At 40.1% G+C, this 19,026-nt stretch overlaps 1 protein-coding gene across 1 annotated transcript in view; it reads left to right on the top strand.

Annotated features, from left to right (window-relative positions):
- The window catches only part of FARSB (phenylalanyl-tRNA synthetase beta subunit), a 52,127-nt gene extending 34,006 nt beyond the window's left edge, over nt 1-18,121 (top strand). Inside the window, exons 16-17 of the mRNA XM_006763394.2 lie at nt 3,854-4,009; nt 17,846-18,121. Coding sequence (XP_006763457.1) covers nt 3,854-4,009; nt 17,846-17,997 — 308 coding nt within the window. The 3' untranslated portion in view covers nt 17,998-18,121. The remainder of the gene's footprint in view (nt 1-3,853; nt 4,010-17,845) is intronic.
- Nucleotides 18,122-19,026: the final 905 nt, after the last annotated feature.

Genomic DNA, 19,026 nt, shown 5'->3' with positions numbered 1-19,026 from the left:
GCACTTAGTTAAGAGGTTTTATTCCCTCCCTAACTTCAGGGGAAAATCCCTACCTGGGGAAACAACCTTTCTCGGAGAGGTGACCTTGGTTAAAACACAGCGCCAAGAAGGTGAGCAAACATATTAAGAACAGTATGCCATATGTGCCAGGTCCCTTGAAACAGCAAGGATGGACCCGCTCCCGGCATGCTGACTCTGACTGTTATCCTCCAGGGATACCTACAGAAGAGTGCCTTGACCATGATAGGTACTGAGAAATGTTACATGCCAAGAACAGTTATTTCTCCATGTGTGGTCAACCAGTGTTTAACTTAGAATACACTTTCCATGAGTGACAATATTGTTGATAGCTAGAAACTTTAGTTAACTAACTTCTGAAAATAATTTACTCCAGTTGCTTACCTAGAATTCTTAGAAAACTTTAGAACAAACATCTGTTTGTCATATAAAAAGTATTTCAGGAATGGATATCTTTGACTATATTAGGTAGATATATAACCATATATAAGTATGCCCTTATATTATTTGTCATTCAAATCCGTTAGAGATTGCCACTGTATCATGGTAAGTCCATGGGTTTAGAGTCAGATGATTCTGGTCAAATCCTGGTTTTGTCATTTATTAGCTATGTAATTAAATATAGTTAGCTCCAGCCAGTTGGCTTGGCTTTGTGCAAAATCTTTCTGGACTTGTGTTTCTCCATTCTATTTTATTGGGCAAATAAAACCTAGCTTACATGATTGTCTTGAAAATTAAATAAGATTATAGATACGTTGATAGACAGGTAGATAGTTAACATTAGTTTCCCTTTTCTTTTTACCCCATTTATGGGCTCACTTTTATATAAATTGCTTTAGTAGGTGAGAACAGTGTCTTAAAATACCCATTTTATTTGGACATCTGGAAGGTAAAAGGCATTCAGTATTTTGTGTCAGTTATGCAATGGGAATTGTTAATCAGAAACCTTCGAGGCTAAAGTGTTTCTTAAAGAAAGATTTTGTTGAGCTACATGCTAGCCAGAGAAAGGACCAGCTCCTGGGCATGCAGTCTGAGCCACCAGTAGCAGGGCTGGATGGAGAAGACACCATGTCCATGGTCCTGGGCTTACAGGGCTCTTTTATACAATGAGTTTGGAGAAGAAAGATGTAAGTTGTTTTGAAAGAATTTACATTGACTATAGATAAGGGGGGCTGGAAAAGGAGAAGTGGGGGACATTTCTGGGATAGGTGCACAGTCCACAGGAAATACTTGATGTTTTGGATTGGTTGTGGGCAGCAGTCTGGAAAGTGTGTGTGTAACCAGGATGCAGTGCCTTCTGGTGGTGTCTTTTGGTGATTGGCTATTCTTTCTAGATAATTGAGGAAATTGCCACCTGAAAGTTAATGCAGTTTCAGCATACATTCAGGAATGTAAGCAGTCATTTGTTGGTTCTGGCCCTCCTGCTGTTAACTGATCAACCCCTTGTTGTCTCTTCCTTGCACCCTACAGCCTATTATAATTTAATTTAGGATGTCTCAGAATTTTTCCTTCTCAGAATAAACCTGTGGAAGAACTTTTGCTCAGTACATCTCTATACATAAAAGCCTAAGTGACCAGCCCACTGGCTGGTAGCTATGGCACACACTGACCACCAGGGGCAGATGCTCAACGCAGGAGCTACCCAGCTGTGGTGACTTGGCAGCTGCGGTTTTTGGGTGATGCAACCAGAACCAGAGAGGAGGTAGCCCGATTCTGGGGTGCGTCACCTGCAAACCACCCTCTAGCAATCTGTGACCCCTCAGGGGATGTTGGAGAGCCGGTTTTGACCTGATCCCCACAGGCAGGCCGAGGGACCCCACCGGTGCACGAATCTGTGCACCAGGCCTTGAGTGTTAATTTAAAGCAGCTTTTTTATTTTCAGTTTGTTCCCTGATAGACATTACTTTTCTCTTTTCCTAATTTGAAAAGCAAAATGAAGCTAACATTCATTCAGTATCTGTGTTGGAGTTGTGGTTTCCTCTAGAATTAATTAAAGGGCCACAAGTGTATATACCCATTATAAAGTAAATGATCACCATTGAATTTGAGTCTACCTTTATATGCTATACGCTTCTTTTAAAAAAATAAAGCTTTAATATGGGTTTATATTGTTGTAACCATCACTACAAGATATAAAACAGTTCTATCACCCTGAAAACCCTTCATGTTTTCTATTCTAGTCAATTTTTTTCCTCCATATCTAACCTCAGGCAGACACTACCTCTTATTGGTTGCTATAATTTTACCTTTTCCAGAATATCATACAAATAGACTCATGTTGCCCTAGCCGGTTTTGCTCAGTGATTAGATCGGCAGCCCCCAGACTAAAAGGTTTTGGGTTCGATTCTGGTCAAGGGCATGGACCTCAGTTGCAGGCTTGATCCCGGCCTCTATCGAGTGCAGGAAGCAACCAATCAATTTCTCTGTCACACCCATGTTTCTCTCTCTCTCCCTCTCCCTCTCTCTCTTTCTCCAATCTCCCTCTCCCTCTTCCTCTCCCTCTCCCTCTCCCTCTCCCTCTCTCCCTCTCTCCCCCTCTCCCTCTCCCTCCCTCCCCCCTTCCACTCTTCAAAAATCAATGGAAAAAATATCCTTTGGTGAGGATTCACACAAAAAATACAAACAACAAAAATCAAATAGACTCATGTTATATGTAGCCTTTTGAGACTGACCTCTTTCATTCAGCATAGCACCCTTGAGATTAATCTGAATTGTCAACTCTATCAGTAGGTTTGTTCCTTTTTCTTGATGAGTAGTATTCCATTGTATGGATGAACCACAATTATGTATCCAATTACCCATCAGGGTTCATTTGGACTGTTGCAAGTAAATGATATTACCTTTTTGAAAATATAACCACTTTTAAGTTCAGTATTTCAGAGTAGAATAACATATACTAATCAAGGAAAATATGGAAAAATAGATGAAACTTGAAAAAATTATCTCTGCCCAAACATAACCTCTGTTAACATGTAAGTGCATTTGTTTTATCTTTTTTCCTGTGCATGGAGTTTTTCTGGCTTATGGTTATATTTACATAGTTGTAATTCTTCATTTATTGCTTTTTTCCTGTTTTAATTGTAAAAAGTATATTTAACATATAGTTCAAAAAGATTATTATCAAGCAAACGCTAGTGTAGCCATCCAACATAAGAAATGGAATATTGCCACTATCTTAAGCTTCTTTAAGACCCTCCCCATCATATCACTTTCCCTTTACCTACAGTAATCACTGTCCTCACTTTTGTGACAGATTCCCTTCTTTGCTTCATAGTTTTTGAACCTATTGTATATTTTTCCCTTTTCTTTCATTTACTATTTCTAGCTGTATTATACATCTTAATAAGGATGCTTTTTAGCCATAGTATTCTGATGAATGATTGTACTATTTTATGTAGCCATTCCCCAATTTAGTGGTTTCTACTTTCACTATTGGAAATAATGTTTTGTGCAGAAACATCTTTCAACATGAAGCCTTTTCTTGTATTTAGGATTATTTACTTTGTATAGTATTGTGAATAAAAGATGATGAAGTTTTAAGGCTCTTATGTTTGTTGCTAAATTGTTTACAAAGAGTTTTACCAGTTTATACCACTGTAGAGCCTTATTATTCCTGGGCCAGCATTCAAGGTTTCTGAAACTTCCCCAAATCAAAACACCTCAGGGAATTTGATGGTTGAAAACCATATTATTTTGCATTTCACGTTGAATGGTTGTCTGTGTATTTACTAATAGATTTTCTTTTTTGTTTGCTGCCCAAGTTTGTGTTGGTGTAAATCAGATTCTTAAGTAATGGTCAATGTGACCTTGTTACTAATTCTTTTATTTTTTTCAGATGTAGGTGCAAGAAACTACAGGCACCTTTGTGCTGTTTATTATAACAAGAATCCTGGGTTTGAGATAATCCACGGGCTGTTGGACAGAATTATGCAGCTGCTTGATGTGCCTCCCGGGGAAAAGAAGAGGGGATATGTGATCAAAGCATCAGAAGGTAGGACAGATCGGCTGAATGTAGTTTGTGATAAAGTAATGAAGTGGCCGTGCCCTAGTTTTGATAGTTTGTTTTTTTTTTTAATTTGGGGGGAGATAGAGCCTCATTTTAATTATTTGTTAATATTTTCTAGAAAATACCCTTTTCTACCTACATTTAAAGAAAATGCTTTTCAAAGCTCTTGTGCTGTGCAGTGTACTTTCATTCCAGCTGAGTGTGGGTAACCCCTAGTTATTGGCACTGTTAAGCACCAGCACCATAGTGAACCCAGAAGACCAAACTGGAAGCTGAGAGAATCTAAACTGCTGATTTGTACTCAAAGACACCTAAGGCCTTTAAGGCAAAAACACAAAAACAAAACCCTCAAAAATTATTCTGAAAGACTTTATGTATGTTAATCAAATCATAAAGTTGAATTTAATCTGGTGTGGTTTTGTACTGTAACGTGCTGTACAGGCTTGTACTCTAGGAACAATAGGTTAGACCAGTGGTCGGCAAACTCATTAGTCAACAGAGCCAAGTATCAACAGTACAACAATTAAAATTTCTTTTGAGAGCCAAATTTTTTAAACTTAAACTATATAGGTAGGTACATTGTTATTAACTTAATTAGGGTACTCCTAAGGTTTAGGAAGAGCCACACTCAAGGGGCCAAAGAGCCACATGTGGCTCACGAGCCGAAGTTTGCCGACCACTGCCTAACCGAATGGGGTGTGAATACTTCGTAATGTGCTAGTTTCCCATTGTCCAAGGACTTCTGAAATTTTTTTGCTTCTCATGTATAGCTGAATCTGAGTTTATTTTGATTGGCAAGAGATCCAGAAACAACTGGAAACAAATATTTTACTACTGGTTTCTACTGTTGTACCTGATAATTTTTTATAACTATATTTGGTTTCTTAAATTTTTAACAAAGTATTCATTTTTAAAAAGTGCTATTTAGCAGGTACTTGGTTTTGTTTTTTCCTTAGATTTATTTGTCTTAGTCCTCTGAGATTTTTGTTGGTTTGTTTTAATGTGTGTGTGTGTGGTTTTTTTTTTGAGACTCCTTTGAAAATGTAATAAACCGGAAATATACGGGCCCTTTTATGTTAAGGTTGCGGGGTTGTCTGTTTCTAATAATTACAGTTGAGAAGTTAAGTATTGTTTTCTACCACATCTCTCATTAGAAATAGCAATGAAGTTGTGTTATGCTTATAGAATTCTAAATCTTGGGGTTCATCAAATCCAATTTCCTGGGTTGACAAGTGAAGGAACCAAAGCAAAGCAAGTTAAATGAGTCGGGCTGGGTCACACATGTAGGACCTGAGGTGTTTGTAGACCTTTCTGTTCAGTTTTTTAGGCAAAGTTGTTACTAAGGTTTTTAATTACATATGAGGACAGAGTTAAGTTTTGTTTCCTTTGGAACTCACTTTGACTCTCACAATATTGTAATGTTTTAAAGTTTTTATGTCTATGAGATGTCCAAGATTTATGAATTTGAGAAGCGTTGGTACAACTTCTTTATACTTGTGTAGCCTGGAATAGTACATATTTTGGTATATCTAACTGGCTTTCTTTGAGAAAAGAGGTATTTTCTTTTCAGTATCACCAGCACTGGCCACATCATTTTTCTCAGTATGCTTTCTGTAAGAGCCATCAAACCAAAAACAATTAGTGTCATTCTAATTAATAGTGCTTCATTTCTCATAGGGATTTCTAAGTTTAAATTTATCTAATGACAAATATGATTATATGATTATATAAATGCGATTATCTTTTTATGGTTAAAGAAATTAAGACCTAAAGATGTGGCTTATTAAAATGAATCAGCGTTAGTTCTTCATCTAAAATTTCATGTGTGTATGAACCATATATATATACATATATATATGTGTGTGTGTGTGTGTGTGTATATATATGTATGTATGTACAGATATATATATATATATATATCACATATATGTCTTGAGCAAAATCTGTAAACACAAAGATTTGGTTGCTGGGATGTGTTTAGCCAAATCATTATTTCAAATTTATATTTTGTATGTAGTTTTTTCCTGCTAAGAAAAGATCTAAGTATCAAAAAGTAGAGTAGAAAGAGATTAAGAACGACTGTGTCCTGAGTTGTCTTCTGTTACTCTGGCATATGGTTTACCTTTTAATAATTAAAAATCCCTGGTGGCTTTGCAGTTATAATTGAGCTAAGTCTGTTCACCAGCGATTCCTGCTAATGTCAATCAACTGGCAGCTATACCTCCTTTCTTTCTGTCCTTCTAATGCACACCACCCGTTTCCTTTTGTACGGTTTTGTTTGGAGGTAGGGATGAGTAGAATGGAACTTGATTCCCCCTGAGGAACTTAGCCCTGCTCATTATGAGAGAAATCTGGAAACTCCTTTGATTGATCATCATATTGATCCTGAGGAGTTCTGTTGACATTGGCGTGTGACCTTGCTTATTACGCAGGTGACAGTGCTGTGCAGCATGCAGAGCCTCTGCTGTGCTCGCTTAGCTTTACATAGTTTTCATTTGCTGAAACCCCCTGCAATTAAAAGTGAGTATTCTGAGTTAATGATAGAATAAGGTCAGTTGCTGAGTGGAAACAAAGAAAGAAGAACCTTTAACTTTTTAGCAGATTCTAGAGCATCTTGAAGGTCTCACAAGTGTGAGCTCAGAATGTTTTAGTGGCACTAGATCAGATTCTTAGAGCATATGTATGTATTCTTTCCCAGGCTTCTTCCCTTTTGCTTTTGTGGCTTGCTGCAAGCTAAATTATGTATGTTAAAATGCATTTATCCTTTCAAAAACCACGTCTGGGCAGGGAAAATTCTCCATATTTTTGTGCTTAGAACAGTTATGTGGTTCCTGGGCAAATCAATGGCAAAAGCCATTTCTTACAGAAGGCAGTGGCTTTGTGTGGGATTGACTGCAGTGACTTGAGGGTGTATTTTTCCCCTTTAATTTGTTACCTTATTTCAGTTTTGTTTATATATAATTCTACAGAAAACTTCAACTTAACCTGAGACAAGATCTCTCAATTCTAGTTTTCATGCTGCTCAGAATTCATTTTGTGAAATGAAAAGTAACCTTGTAAGTAATGTGCACATAATCCTGCACCATATGTACCCACAGCAGCTATCCAGATACCTTCTGTTACAGTAACACCTAATGATTATTGACGTGACCTGTAGGTCATGACCTTTTTCCTCTCTCAGGACACCTGTGAAAGATTTCAGATGCTAAAAACTTGGGGGTGAAATTGTGATGTTTCCCTGGTTTTTAATGTAATATGAGCTTGAGAATATGTGCTGATACCTTGTTGAAGTAAAGGTGTGTTCCATTTATGATTTGATTTACAGAAAACGTTCTGGACTAGACTAAAGGGGATCTGCATGACATATCCATGTTTAGTTATCACCAACAAAGACATTATTCTGTTAAGGCACCAGGTTTACTTGTAAAAGAAAAAGGTTTGAAAGTTTTTAAGCTTCTTGGCCTTATTCCTCTGGTTCCCTATTTTTGTGTGTTTGAGAGATTTCAAGTACATTCAAAGATGGGATTAAAAGTCAGCAATATGAAACTCATTAGCAGTAATCAGTACACAGTGGACACAGCCCTGTAACACAGGCAGTGTTTATAAATTATGGCTCCTGCAGTTATCACATGAGTCATTTAGCTCTGTATTGTTTTTGAGTGTGTTTGTTACTCTGGCCCACTTTTTCTTAAATGTACAAGACAAAGTTCTCATGACTCATGTTCATCCTCTTTTGGGGGTGGTATGCTTTGGTTCTTATTTAACACTAGTGACCTGGTGCATGGATTCGTGCACATTGGAAGGAAATTAATTAGAAGGTGGCCGGCGGGGCGGGGCAGGACTGGGAGTGATGGACCAGACACACCCTGGAGCCAACTTGCCATGGTCCATCCCCGGCATCTGCGGAGTGAATGGGGTCCCTCTGGGGGGGCCCTAGGGTTTTTCAAAATGCTGACACGCCGAGCTCAAAAGGTTCACCATCACTGTACTAGAGGCCCAGTACATGGATTCATGCCGGTGGGGTCCCTCAGCCTGGCCTGCAGGGATCAGGCCAAAACCGGCAGTCTGACATCCCCCGAGGGGTCCCGGAGTGTGAGAGGGCACTCTGCAAAGTTGCTGACATACAGGGTGTGGAACACAAACAAATGTTCAGTAAACCAGATTCAGGGCGGACAGTACCCCAGCAACAACATAACCCATGGCCAAAGGTGGAATAATATGTCCTGCAAGGAATCAGGCTCCCTCCTCTCTAGTTTCAGGGTGCATCACCTGAGAACTGCTGCTGCCAAATCACTGCAGCTTGGCAGCTCCTGCATTGAGCTGCCACCCCCTGGTGGTCAGTGTGAATCTTGGTGACCTGTCCAATGGGTGGAGGAACACTTAGCCTATCCACCATGGCTTTGTGTGGAAGGATGTCCAGAAGGTCTCCCAATCTAATTAGCATAGTACCCTTTTATTAGTATAGATGTTAGTACTCAGTGAATTAAGAGTGAGTGCTCCACACCAGGTCTCACTGGAATGACCTGGTCAGCTCAGATTCCCATCTATCTGATAGATGTTGTTGTAACCCATTGTTTCTAACTTAAAAAATAAAATTCTCAAACCTCTATATTTTTTCTTAATAATCCCACCATCAAATTTTAATACCACAAATATACTGCATTTTATCATGCACTATATGTAAAATTGTGCTTTATACTTAAAAAAGAATAAGTGTAAACACTACTTTTAAAAATTCAATTCAGGCCGAAACCGGTTTGGCTCAGTGGATAGAGCGTCGGCCTGCGGACTGAAGGGTCCCAGGTTCGATTCCGGTCAAGGGCATGTACCTGGGTTGCGGGCACATCCCCAGTGGGAGATGTGCAGGAGGCAGCTGATCGATGTTTCTCTCTCATCGATGTTTCTAGCTCTCTATCTCGCTACCTTCCTCTCTGTAAAAAATCAATAAAATATATTTAAAAAAAAATTCAATTCAGGGTTAAGAATAAATTTAAAATCTTAAAAGTTAAATTAGCCCTGACCGGTTTGGCTTAGTGGATAGAGCGTCGGCCTGCGGACTCAAGGGCCCCGGGTTCGATACGGGTCAGGGACTTGTGCCTTGGTTGCGGGCACATCCCCAGTCGGGGGTGTGCAGGAGGCAGCTGATGGATGTTTCTCTCTCATCGATGTTTCTCTCTCATCGATGTTTCTCTCTCTCCCTCTCCCTCTCTGTAAAAAATCAATGAAATATATTTTAAAAAATAAATAAATAAAGCAAAAGTATTATTTAAAAAAAGTTAAATTAAAAAAACTACATTTAACTATCTGCTGAATAACTTTTAATGTTATTTATTTACTTAAATTATAGTGTATGAAATTATGTATACCAATTAGTAGTTAATTTAAATGCTTAATAACCATAACTAAACATTTTAAAAATCATTCAGAACTTTTTTTTTCCAGCAAAAGTTAAACAATTGAAAAAATAATTTCTTAGAAATGATTGTAAGTGAATTTAACTGTTCCTTGATGAGAGAAAATAACTAGCTGGTAGTTCATACTGTCAGTGCTTTCCCCTCTGGCACTTGATGTAATCAATGATGTGTTGAATAACTTTTTGAATTAAAAACTCTTTATTTAAATCTCACAGCCTGAGCTACACACAGTTCTCAGGATCAAACATAAACAGCATCACCAAGGCAGCCAATGGCAGTCCCTAGGCCACCTCTCAACATGACTTCACAGTCAATAGAAAGTTTCCCAATCACACAATCACAGCCATCTATCGCCATAGTTTTATAGCACTGATCTCAATATTTGCTATGTCTCCCATGTCAGTACTGCTCCCATGATGTCCAGCCAACCATTGAGAGGAACTGAATACCAAGGAGTAAAGTTTTGTCAGGTAGGGTTCGGCTGTGGAGGACCACAAGCCATTATAATCTGTGAGGCTTTTTTATAGTTTCCATTGTCACCCTGTTGAGAATGTATACTGTAACTGAATGCATTTTTTGGAGTTATTGAATTTATAGATACTAGGGGTGAAACAAAGAGAGATAAAGATACTTTTAGTTACCATCTTGTACTCCTTTTTTCCCTGTTTCCAAATTGGACCTTGGCTTCCACTATTCTGTAGAAAAGACCCAAATACAAAGGGATGCAAAAGAAGTTCATTTTTAGCTTGTTTCATAGGACCCAGATTCTGAAAGTTTAGTTTTTATCTTACAAGTGAAAGGTGAATGTACCTTCTTTATGTACTAGCAGGTGTACACATGGGTCACACTTTGGCAGCACCCTGGTTTTGGACTTGGTATGCTGCAGCGTGTTGGTTATGAACCAGTATCCTGTGAATTCCTCACGCATGATGTGTTCTGGTAACCTAATATCAGACCTCTAAGTGGCCAATCCAGTTTAATCCAGAAGGATTAAAGGGATGGATGGGTGGATAGAAAACTAGATAAACATACTGAGTGAATCTCTAGGTGGGCTGATAAATGTGGTGGACTCAGCAGGGCTCACAGCCACTCATAATGAAGGCCTTATTTCCTGGAGCATTTACTCTGACTTTGACCCGAGAGAGAAACAAACTTGTCTTTTTCAGCCATTGATATTTGGGGTTTTCTTTCTCAGAGATGAAACTTTCTCAGAGATGCAAATGGAAGAATTGGGGAAGTATTTTGGACTGGGTAATCATTCACTAGAGCAGTGGTTCTCAACTTTGGCTGCACATTAGAATCACCTGGAAATCCTTTTAAAATCCTGATTTCTGGGCCTCATCCTCCGGAAATTCTTTCTTTGTTACTAATGTTGTAGCCCCACCCCATAACAAAGAAACAGAATTTCCAGAGGACGAGGCCCAGACATCAGGATTTTAAAAAGATTCCCAGGTGATTCTAATGTGCAGCCAAGGTTGAGAACCACTGCGCTAGAGTATACTCAATGTGGCTATTAGGTGCCTTCAGAAAATTGCCATTGGATAAAAGTGACAGGGGTTCAGGAAGAACCAGGTTCCAATTTCAGCTCTGGTGGTGTGTGGCTGTGTGGTTTTCTTAACCTCCTTGGTCTCTGTTTTCTCATGTCTAAAATAAAGGAACGGACAAGATCACCTCCAAGGTCATTTTCAGTTTTAAGATTTTTCAGTTTAAATGCTTCAGAAGCAGTGTCCGCCGTAGGTGCTAACACATCAGCTCTTTTTCTTCACTTTCTTTTTCTTAAGTTTTGTTTAATTTGAAACCAGAAGAAGTTTGCAAACATAAAATGGACAGTTTGACCAAACTTTTGCAAACATTCTCCTGTAGGCCTTCCATGCCTCCGGGCCACATACAAAGAGGTGCCACTATTAGTGACTATCCTCACCTTCAGTTAGCCTGTGCTACTGCTTGCCTTGGGCAAGTCCCCTAATCTCCTTGTGCTTCCCTTTTCCCATCTGTGACATGCCTGTCCTTGGGGGTTTGGCCAGGACTGGGACTGAGTCACTGCCTTGACTGTAGATGAAGGAATAGGTAGAAAGCAGGTTGTTTTAACAATCTTCATTCTTTTCTTTTTTCTGTACTTGCCCTACTTGCCAGCTGAAATCTAATCCTGAACTAGAGCGTATCTGTCATAATCAATGTTTGAAGTTATGTTTACTCTAAGTTGGCCAAAGGTTTCGAATGAGTTAACTAATTGGGAAATTATAGATACAATCTCCTTTGCTCATTATTTCCATTCTTCCTTAATTAGCCCTAAAATATTCCCATTATTGTTATTTTTTTCAGTCTAATTGTGGAGAAAATAGTAAATTGCTCATATTTGGTTTGAGAAAGAAGCAATTTATTGATCCAGGAAGGCAGGATGATCCATACCTTTTATTTTCAAAATTATTATTCTAAATCTGTCCTGTGAATGCATGGTTAAGAAATGTGAAAATCTGTGGGGGAATGATGTGTCAGACAGTTGTGGGATGATGACATTATTTTGGAATAGGAGTTTTCCAAAACAAACCCATTGGTAGATAGGGTACTTTTAACGTAGAGGTTTTATACAAGTTAATTTGAGGCTGATTAAAGTTGCCATTAGATGGATCACATTTAAATTCTAATATTCCTGACCTCCTTCAGGTTTTGAAATACGAATATGTGTAGAGTATGTGTTATATGAGAGACACATAATTAAGATTAGACTTTAAAACTGATCTTAAGAAGTGGTAAAGAGGGATAGCCATGGAAATAAGCTATGAATTTTTTTATACAAAGTAAAACTGGGGTATTTTTGGAGTTATGGTTTTAAATACTTAGTCATAAGGCCGTTGTGGTGATCTGTATTAAAAAGGTTCTTTGTTAAAGATGTTTTTCCATTAGTTGGAAGACGAGGTAGCCTGGGCTTCGCTGATGACTTTTTAAGAAGAAAGCCACAGGACCCAGCCCTGTGTGCAGTGCCGGCTTCCCAGGCTGCCTTGATGGAGTGTTGCTGAGCACGGGCTCCTCTGCAGGGCCCGGCGGTGGGGTTAAGTAGGCACCAGTGCTCTCGCGTCAGTTTCCTTTGCTTTAAGAGGTTAATGATGTCTGCAGGTGTGTTGGGATTAGCACTGTAAAGTTGTGTAAGGGGTTTTTTCTTTCTTTTGATCTTCAGAAGGGGATGAAAGATAGCCATTAAACTCAGGGGATTAGATCCCCTTTCTTTAAGGATTTTAGGTGCCATAAATATTTCACTTCAGATGCAAGGTGAAGAATTGTATACATCTGGGGGGAATGGGTGCTTTATATTACCAGTTAGAAATTAGTCAGTCTCCACTTACACGTTACATGATCTTTGCAGAGACATTTTCTTCCAACCTAGAGTACTAAGATCTGAAAACATGTGTGTGCTTATATCTCGGTAGTTATGCCAGTTTTTCCTCCACATACTTTTAAACCCTTTTATTTTTTAAAAGTTAGCATCTTACCCACATGGCTTTTTCCCCTTTGGGTTCCCCCTCATTGTATATAATTCATTGGTGTACTCAAGAAACTCTTTAAAAAAGAATCCACGTTTGGTGCAGTGTGCCTTCAGTTCTTTTTAAAGCCGTATATTTTGTCTTTTTCTTTGAATTAACATTATTTAGAAAAGGAAAGTGAGGTTAAAGTGTTGGCAGCAGCATTAGTTATGGTTATTACTTTCTCAGAAAACTGTAAGGGAACCAGGAGAAGGTCCTAGGTAGGAAATTGTGGCTTCAGCCCCAACTGCTCTGCCACTCTCTCTGTCAGTTTCTTTCCAGAATGGAACCATGGGAAATTTTGTGTGTGTATGTCCTCTGTGTGATTTCCAAGGATAGGTTGTTGGAACATGGAATTGCACTATTTTATAGATATCTAATTGTATTAGAATTAGGGTTGGGGGCGGAAAGGGTAGGGTTTGGGTAGGTGCCAGACCTAGAGTCAGCCTATTAAAGGATTACTCCTTCCTTCCACCCCATCCTATCCTATATAATAAAAGCCTAATATGCGAATCAACCAAACAGCAGAACGAGCGGTCATTATGATGTACACTGACCACCAGGGGGCAGACGCTCAATGCAGGAGTTGCCCCCTGATGGTCAGTGCACTCCCATAGGGGGAGTGTCACTCAGCCAGAAGCTGGGCTCACACTGTGAGTGCAGTGGCGGTGGTGGGAGCTTCTCCTGCTTCCGTGGCAGCACTAAGGAGCCGAGAGCTGAGTGGTAAGGAGCAGTGAGCAGGTGGGCAGTAAAGAGTGAGGGGTCCCGGACTGTGAGAGGGTGCAGCCCAGGCTGAGGGACACCCCCCCACCCCCCGAGTGCACGAATTTCATGCACTGGGCCTGTAGTATTATATATGGTCAGTATTTAGAACAGGGGTAAAATATATCCAGTTGGCCCAATGGCTTAACTAAATCTATATAATCCTGCATTTTGTATGTTGTCCCTGAATTTGGGGACCTATATGGTTGTTGGTGCTAAAGTTTGTGATTGTAGTTTCTATTATTTGTTATAACATATGTGACATATAAACATTCCTTTTCCAGTGTGCTCTGCCCTCTTTATTATATTCTTATTTTATTATAGCAGATTTGATTGACAAAGCACCAGGTTGCAGATAGTTACAGTATTCTACACATTAGTGATGTGCAGAAAGGGAAAAGTAAAATTGTATTAGTAGGTAAGTTTTAGAGATGGGCTGAATAAAGTACCAAATGAATTAGTTGAATATAACTCATGGTGGGGGGTTAAAATTAAGGAATTAGGAGTCTCCTGCTTGGTAACACCCTTGACCTTTCAGACTAGGGTCTGCTCAGTTACCATTTTAAGTTTCTGCTTCCGATGCTTCATATAGTGGTAGGAATGAGTCTCTGTGGAAAGCTTATCCAAACTTTGGTCCTAGAATATTACTCTAGAAGAAAGAGGCAAAATGAAACTGTGGAAGGTGCTTGGCAGCGAGCAAGAGAGGGGGCTCACAAACTCTTTGAAGGTCAATTAGCCAGAAAATGTGCTAAAGACTGGATGCTGTGCTGGATTACCGGCCCAAGAATTACCCGCAAGGTCCTCAAAGTGGTCCTGCTGCTTGAGCACAGAGAGACAATTACAGACCTTGAGGAGGTGCGACAAAAGCTTTAATTAAGGGACTTACTTACACCCCACTAAGTTTTGGAAATTAAATTCTTGTTTGTGCTTAACTGATGTTTCTTTTGTCTGGGCTTCCCATGTATTTCAACAGAAACACAGTTTTCCCCAAACCTGTTTCATGCTGGAAACTTTTCCTGGGATGTGTACTAGCAAAGCTGAGTTTAATCTGTGAGGAACTAGGACTGTTTGCTGGGGAGCATCTGGGCTCAGGTTGAAATGGTTTTTATGCATCTTGGTACCCCAGTATCCCAGGGACTCTATTTGGGCTTAAACACATGTAAAATAGAAAACAAATGTAGTTGTAGAATTTGAATTTTAGAATTCCCATTCCCAGGGGCAACATGATTTTCCTTGAATTGGCAACTTGATGTCTCTAGACACAACATTTGTTTGTTCATGAGATAAAGGTAGCCCTTGGCCATTATCCACACTTAGATTCCATTCAGATGTGACTTCTCTTCTGGAAAGACTCTGATTTAAGTTGCTAGATCAGGTGATCACATCAATGTGCCTGCATCTGAGCTCAACCACCTGGCTGCTGAACTGGGGCCTAATCCCTGTCTTACAGGGTGTGTGCCCTTTGTTGGTTAGTGAAGCAGTTCTCTTGTCTGCCCTTCTTTAAAGCACTTCACTTCTTCCTGCAAAGTTTGGTTTGACCCATAAAGGTTTTTAAAAAGCACCAAGAAATGCTGATGTTTTGGTAATTTTAAATTTTCTTTCTGTATTTCTGGTTCACGTACAATATCAGTTAAGAGCTACATTTTTGGGGTCTCTCTGTACCCCTTACAAACTTGAAGGTGCTTTTGTGGGAATTTGAGCCTTGTCTAACTGAACAGAGAAATCACAAAGAAAATCATAAGAAGTGTTCCTATCCAATTTGACCTGTTAGAAATGAAAAATGACAAGAAAAGTTTAAATTGTCATCACAGGTTAATGTCTAGTGTTCTATAAAGTGGAGTTTCTACAGAGATCCCATTATTGGGCTCTATTTTCCCGTGTAGGTGGGAAGGAGAGGATTATTAGCATTGGGCGAGAGGGCCCTTGGTGTCCACTCCATTTGAAGTGGCTCCTCTGTGGTGAAGGCGGCTGGCCCTGGCAGTCTGGGATGCTGCAGTGACTCAGTGGGCCCAGGCTGGGCTGAGAGTTTGATGTTTGTCATTTAGAATATCCTCATACTTGGATATGTTTCAAATAATGCATAATATGAATTTCAATTTTCTTCGTAAAGAGGAAAATTAGTGATACGAATACAGTATTTTTGTTTAACTGAATACCTAACTGGTTAATGAACTAAAGCAAAGTTTCTCATGCTCGCTAACCAAAGAAGAATATAACTGAACTTTGCTAAAAAGTGCTGACTCAAAAAGTTGTTTTATGAAGTAAAATTTCTAAGTTCTTTTCTCTTAGGCTTTATTTTGCTAACACTGTCAGAACTAGCACATCTGGCTTAGATTCTGAAATAGCCTGGTTTTATGCTTTAGTTAAAATGAATCCAATCACATTGGAATTTGAAGATAGATAAAAGGGAGGATTTGGGTCCAGTGAGGATTCTTGAACATTGCAGCGTTCTCAGGGAAGGTCTTGAACATTTCCTTTCTGAATGGCCTTTAGGAATAGGCTGCTGCCCTTTTCAGCTAGCATAGGCCATGCAGACAGTTCTGTACACGGGGTGCGGGTGGTGGAGTAAACGCTTCCCAGTAGCCCTTCTCGTGACTCTTGGTTATACTACTTATCGTCAGTAACTTTATCCAAACTGCACTTATTTGTCGACTTTTTTTTTTATTTAGAGGGGGAATGGTATTGTCTTTTCAGTTAGACCTTCATTTTGATAGAATTAAAATATGCCATCTTTATCGGGATTAGCTACTCATGTCTTACTGAGGCTCTGCATTACCAATCCACTTTGGTTTCTGCCCCTGTCCCACGTGGGGGCTAGTAGCCAAATAATTATGACCTTCAGAGGCAGCTCACTGGAATTCTTGTTTTAATAGACAGTGAGGCAGAATTGTTTAGTTTGGGGGGTAATATGAAAAACAGACCACCTTATATTTCAACCAGGTTGCTTTGGGATTATTTAAGGATGATAATTAAATTTTTTTCAGGAAGATAAACAAACATCCTTCTGTGCTGATCGGGAAATATGTGTCACCATCCTGTGTTTTTGTGATACAGCTGGTACTGACCTGACAGTAGCTCCTCCCTCCCCCCATTTTTGAATTTCTTCATTATGTTGACCTTGGAGCCAAGAGTGGAGACTCAGCATTTTACTCTTTCATAAATAATGCACTCAGTCTGGAGTGGCAGCTGGAGGCGTGTGGCCCAGGTCTGCTGGGTATTTATAGATTATGCCAGTAAACGTTCCGGTCGGATCAACCGCGAGCTGTGGGCCCGCTCCTTTTTCAAGGTGGTGGTGAGAGAAATGACTCGGCATTTTTAAAGTCAGTGGGTAGAATGTTGATACCTTCTGGCGCTGGTCATTCAGGGAACGTGGAGTGGGCCTGTATGCTTGCTTGCTTGTTTTTAGCTGTTTAAACCTCAAGAACTATTGCTGGTTTGGTCAGACATAGCTGTGCACTGGCACCCAGGTGAAGGGAGAATTTTCTGTCTGCCTTGGAAAAAATCAGGGGTCAACCCAGACTCGTTTTACAGCAGAGGGTGGTTTTACAGTCGATGCTCCAAACTGCCTGGAAAGCTCCTTTTCTGACGGGAATACGGGTCGAGTTGTGGGAGCGAGGTCCTTGTCTGCCGGTGATGTACAGCTTGTGTTTCTCCATGTAGAAGAGAGTGTTGTTTTGAGTAGTAAATAAATTCAATGCAGACTTTTTATCCAGCAAGAATTACTTTGGAAAAACCCGTTTCAAAACAGGTTTTCCCACCCAAGGTTGTCAGTTTTGCTGCTGAACTTTTCCCTTTGTCCTTTTAGGGCCAGTTCTGTCAGGGCACAGTTCCCCTACGCCTTCACCTGACTGTGGCCGTTCAGCCTCCCTGTCTTCATCCTCCTGCCTGGACCCCATGATAAAAAACACAGGGCCCTGGCTTTTCTGTGTGCCCCAGCCTCTTCCTCAGGAGAGTCCGGTGGTGTGACATCAAATACTTCTTTTCCAGACTAGAAAGTGTAACAAGCACTCTCATTTCATAGCCGGTGGTTTAAAGAAGAATCGTTATTTTTAGTGAGCTTTTAGTGTTAAATGTCTATTGACATGTTTGCCGGGAGAAACATTGATTTCCCTCTTTCTGTCTTGCAGGCCCTGCTTTCTTCCCTGGGCGATGTGCTGAGGTCTTTGCCAGGGGTCAGAGCGTTGGCAAGCTGGGTGTCCTTCATCCTGATGTTATCACCAAATTTGAGCTGAACATGCCCTGCTCCGCCCTGGAAATCAACATTGAGCCCTTTCTGTGAAGATGGTCCCTGGGGTGTGGTTCTCTCCCTGAGTGTCCCTTTCTCCTCCCCTGGAAGGTCGTCCCCACCAGGAAGGTTGAATAAAGCAGAAAGCACTGCCTACTCTGTGGGTAGATACCACCCATTCTCCGCATCAGGCCACTCGTGCAAACACCAGCGTGGTGTTTGGGTGAAGCTTCACTGTTTGGTAAAAGCCCGGTGATGCCAGAGGAATTCCCGAGCAGAGGATGGGATCCGTTCTGGGAAACCAAAGGCGTTCCTCAGACATGAGAGCGAGGCTCCATGGGCAGTGACTGCTGCTGCGGAGCAAGGCCCGTTCTCCCCAGTGATGGGGCAGGATGGTTGATTAGAACGCACATTGGATGAGGGTGATGTAGCAGAGGGTGTTCAGTTTTCATTTTCTACATTTGACTTGTGTTCTTCCTTGCGGAACAATAACAGCATTTTTAGAAAACCTTTAGAAGCAGTGACGACGGTCTAGTAGTATAACCTCTGAAGTTACTTTAAAGTGAAGCACAAATCTACAGCACATATATATTCAAAATACGTGAGCGTGCGTAGGTATTTTTACTCTGATACTCAAGAGTTAGAGGACATGCAACACAGATCTGTCTGCTGGCAGAGTTAAAAAGGACATGTTGATATTGTTGCACTGTGAACATTAGGAAACAGTGAAAACCATTATTGCCCTAGGCCATACATTTTACTATAATTACTATTCTAAAATCAGGGTTTTAAATACTTAATTGAGCTACTAGTTTCTGTCTTATTTTATAGGGAGGCATTAGATCTCTGAAGTTAAGCTTCTGCCAGTTTGCCTTACCTCCCATTGCAGGATACTTTAAGAATCCTGCAGTAGGTACCCTCTATTGAAAAAAAGCTGGGGCTAATGTTGGAGAAAAGTGCTCAATTACTGTTGATATGAAACACAGTAAGATGTAAAACTTGAAAGTCAGGTAGAAATAGCCAAGAAAGATAGACTAGAATTATGTTTATGGCATTTTTGCTGAGGCTATTTCTAAGAAAAAA

Source organism: Myotis davidii, unplaced genomic scaffold (assembly GCF_000327345.1).
Source record: "Myotis davidii unplaced genomic scaffold, ASM32734v1 scaffold575, whole genome shotgun sequence".
NCBI lineage: Eukaryota > Metazoa > Chordata > Mammalia > Chiroptera > Vespertilionidae > Myotis > Myotis davidii.
This window is presented reverse-complemented; position numbering and strand designations above follow the sequence as displayed.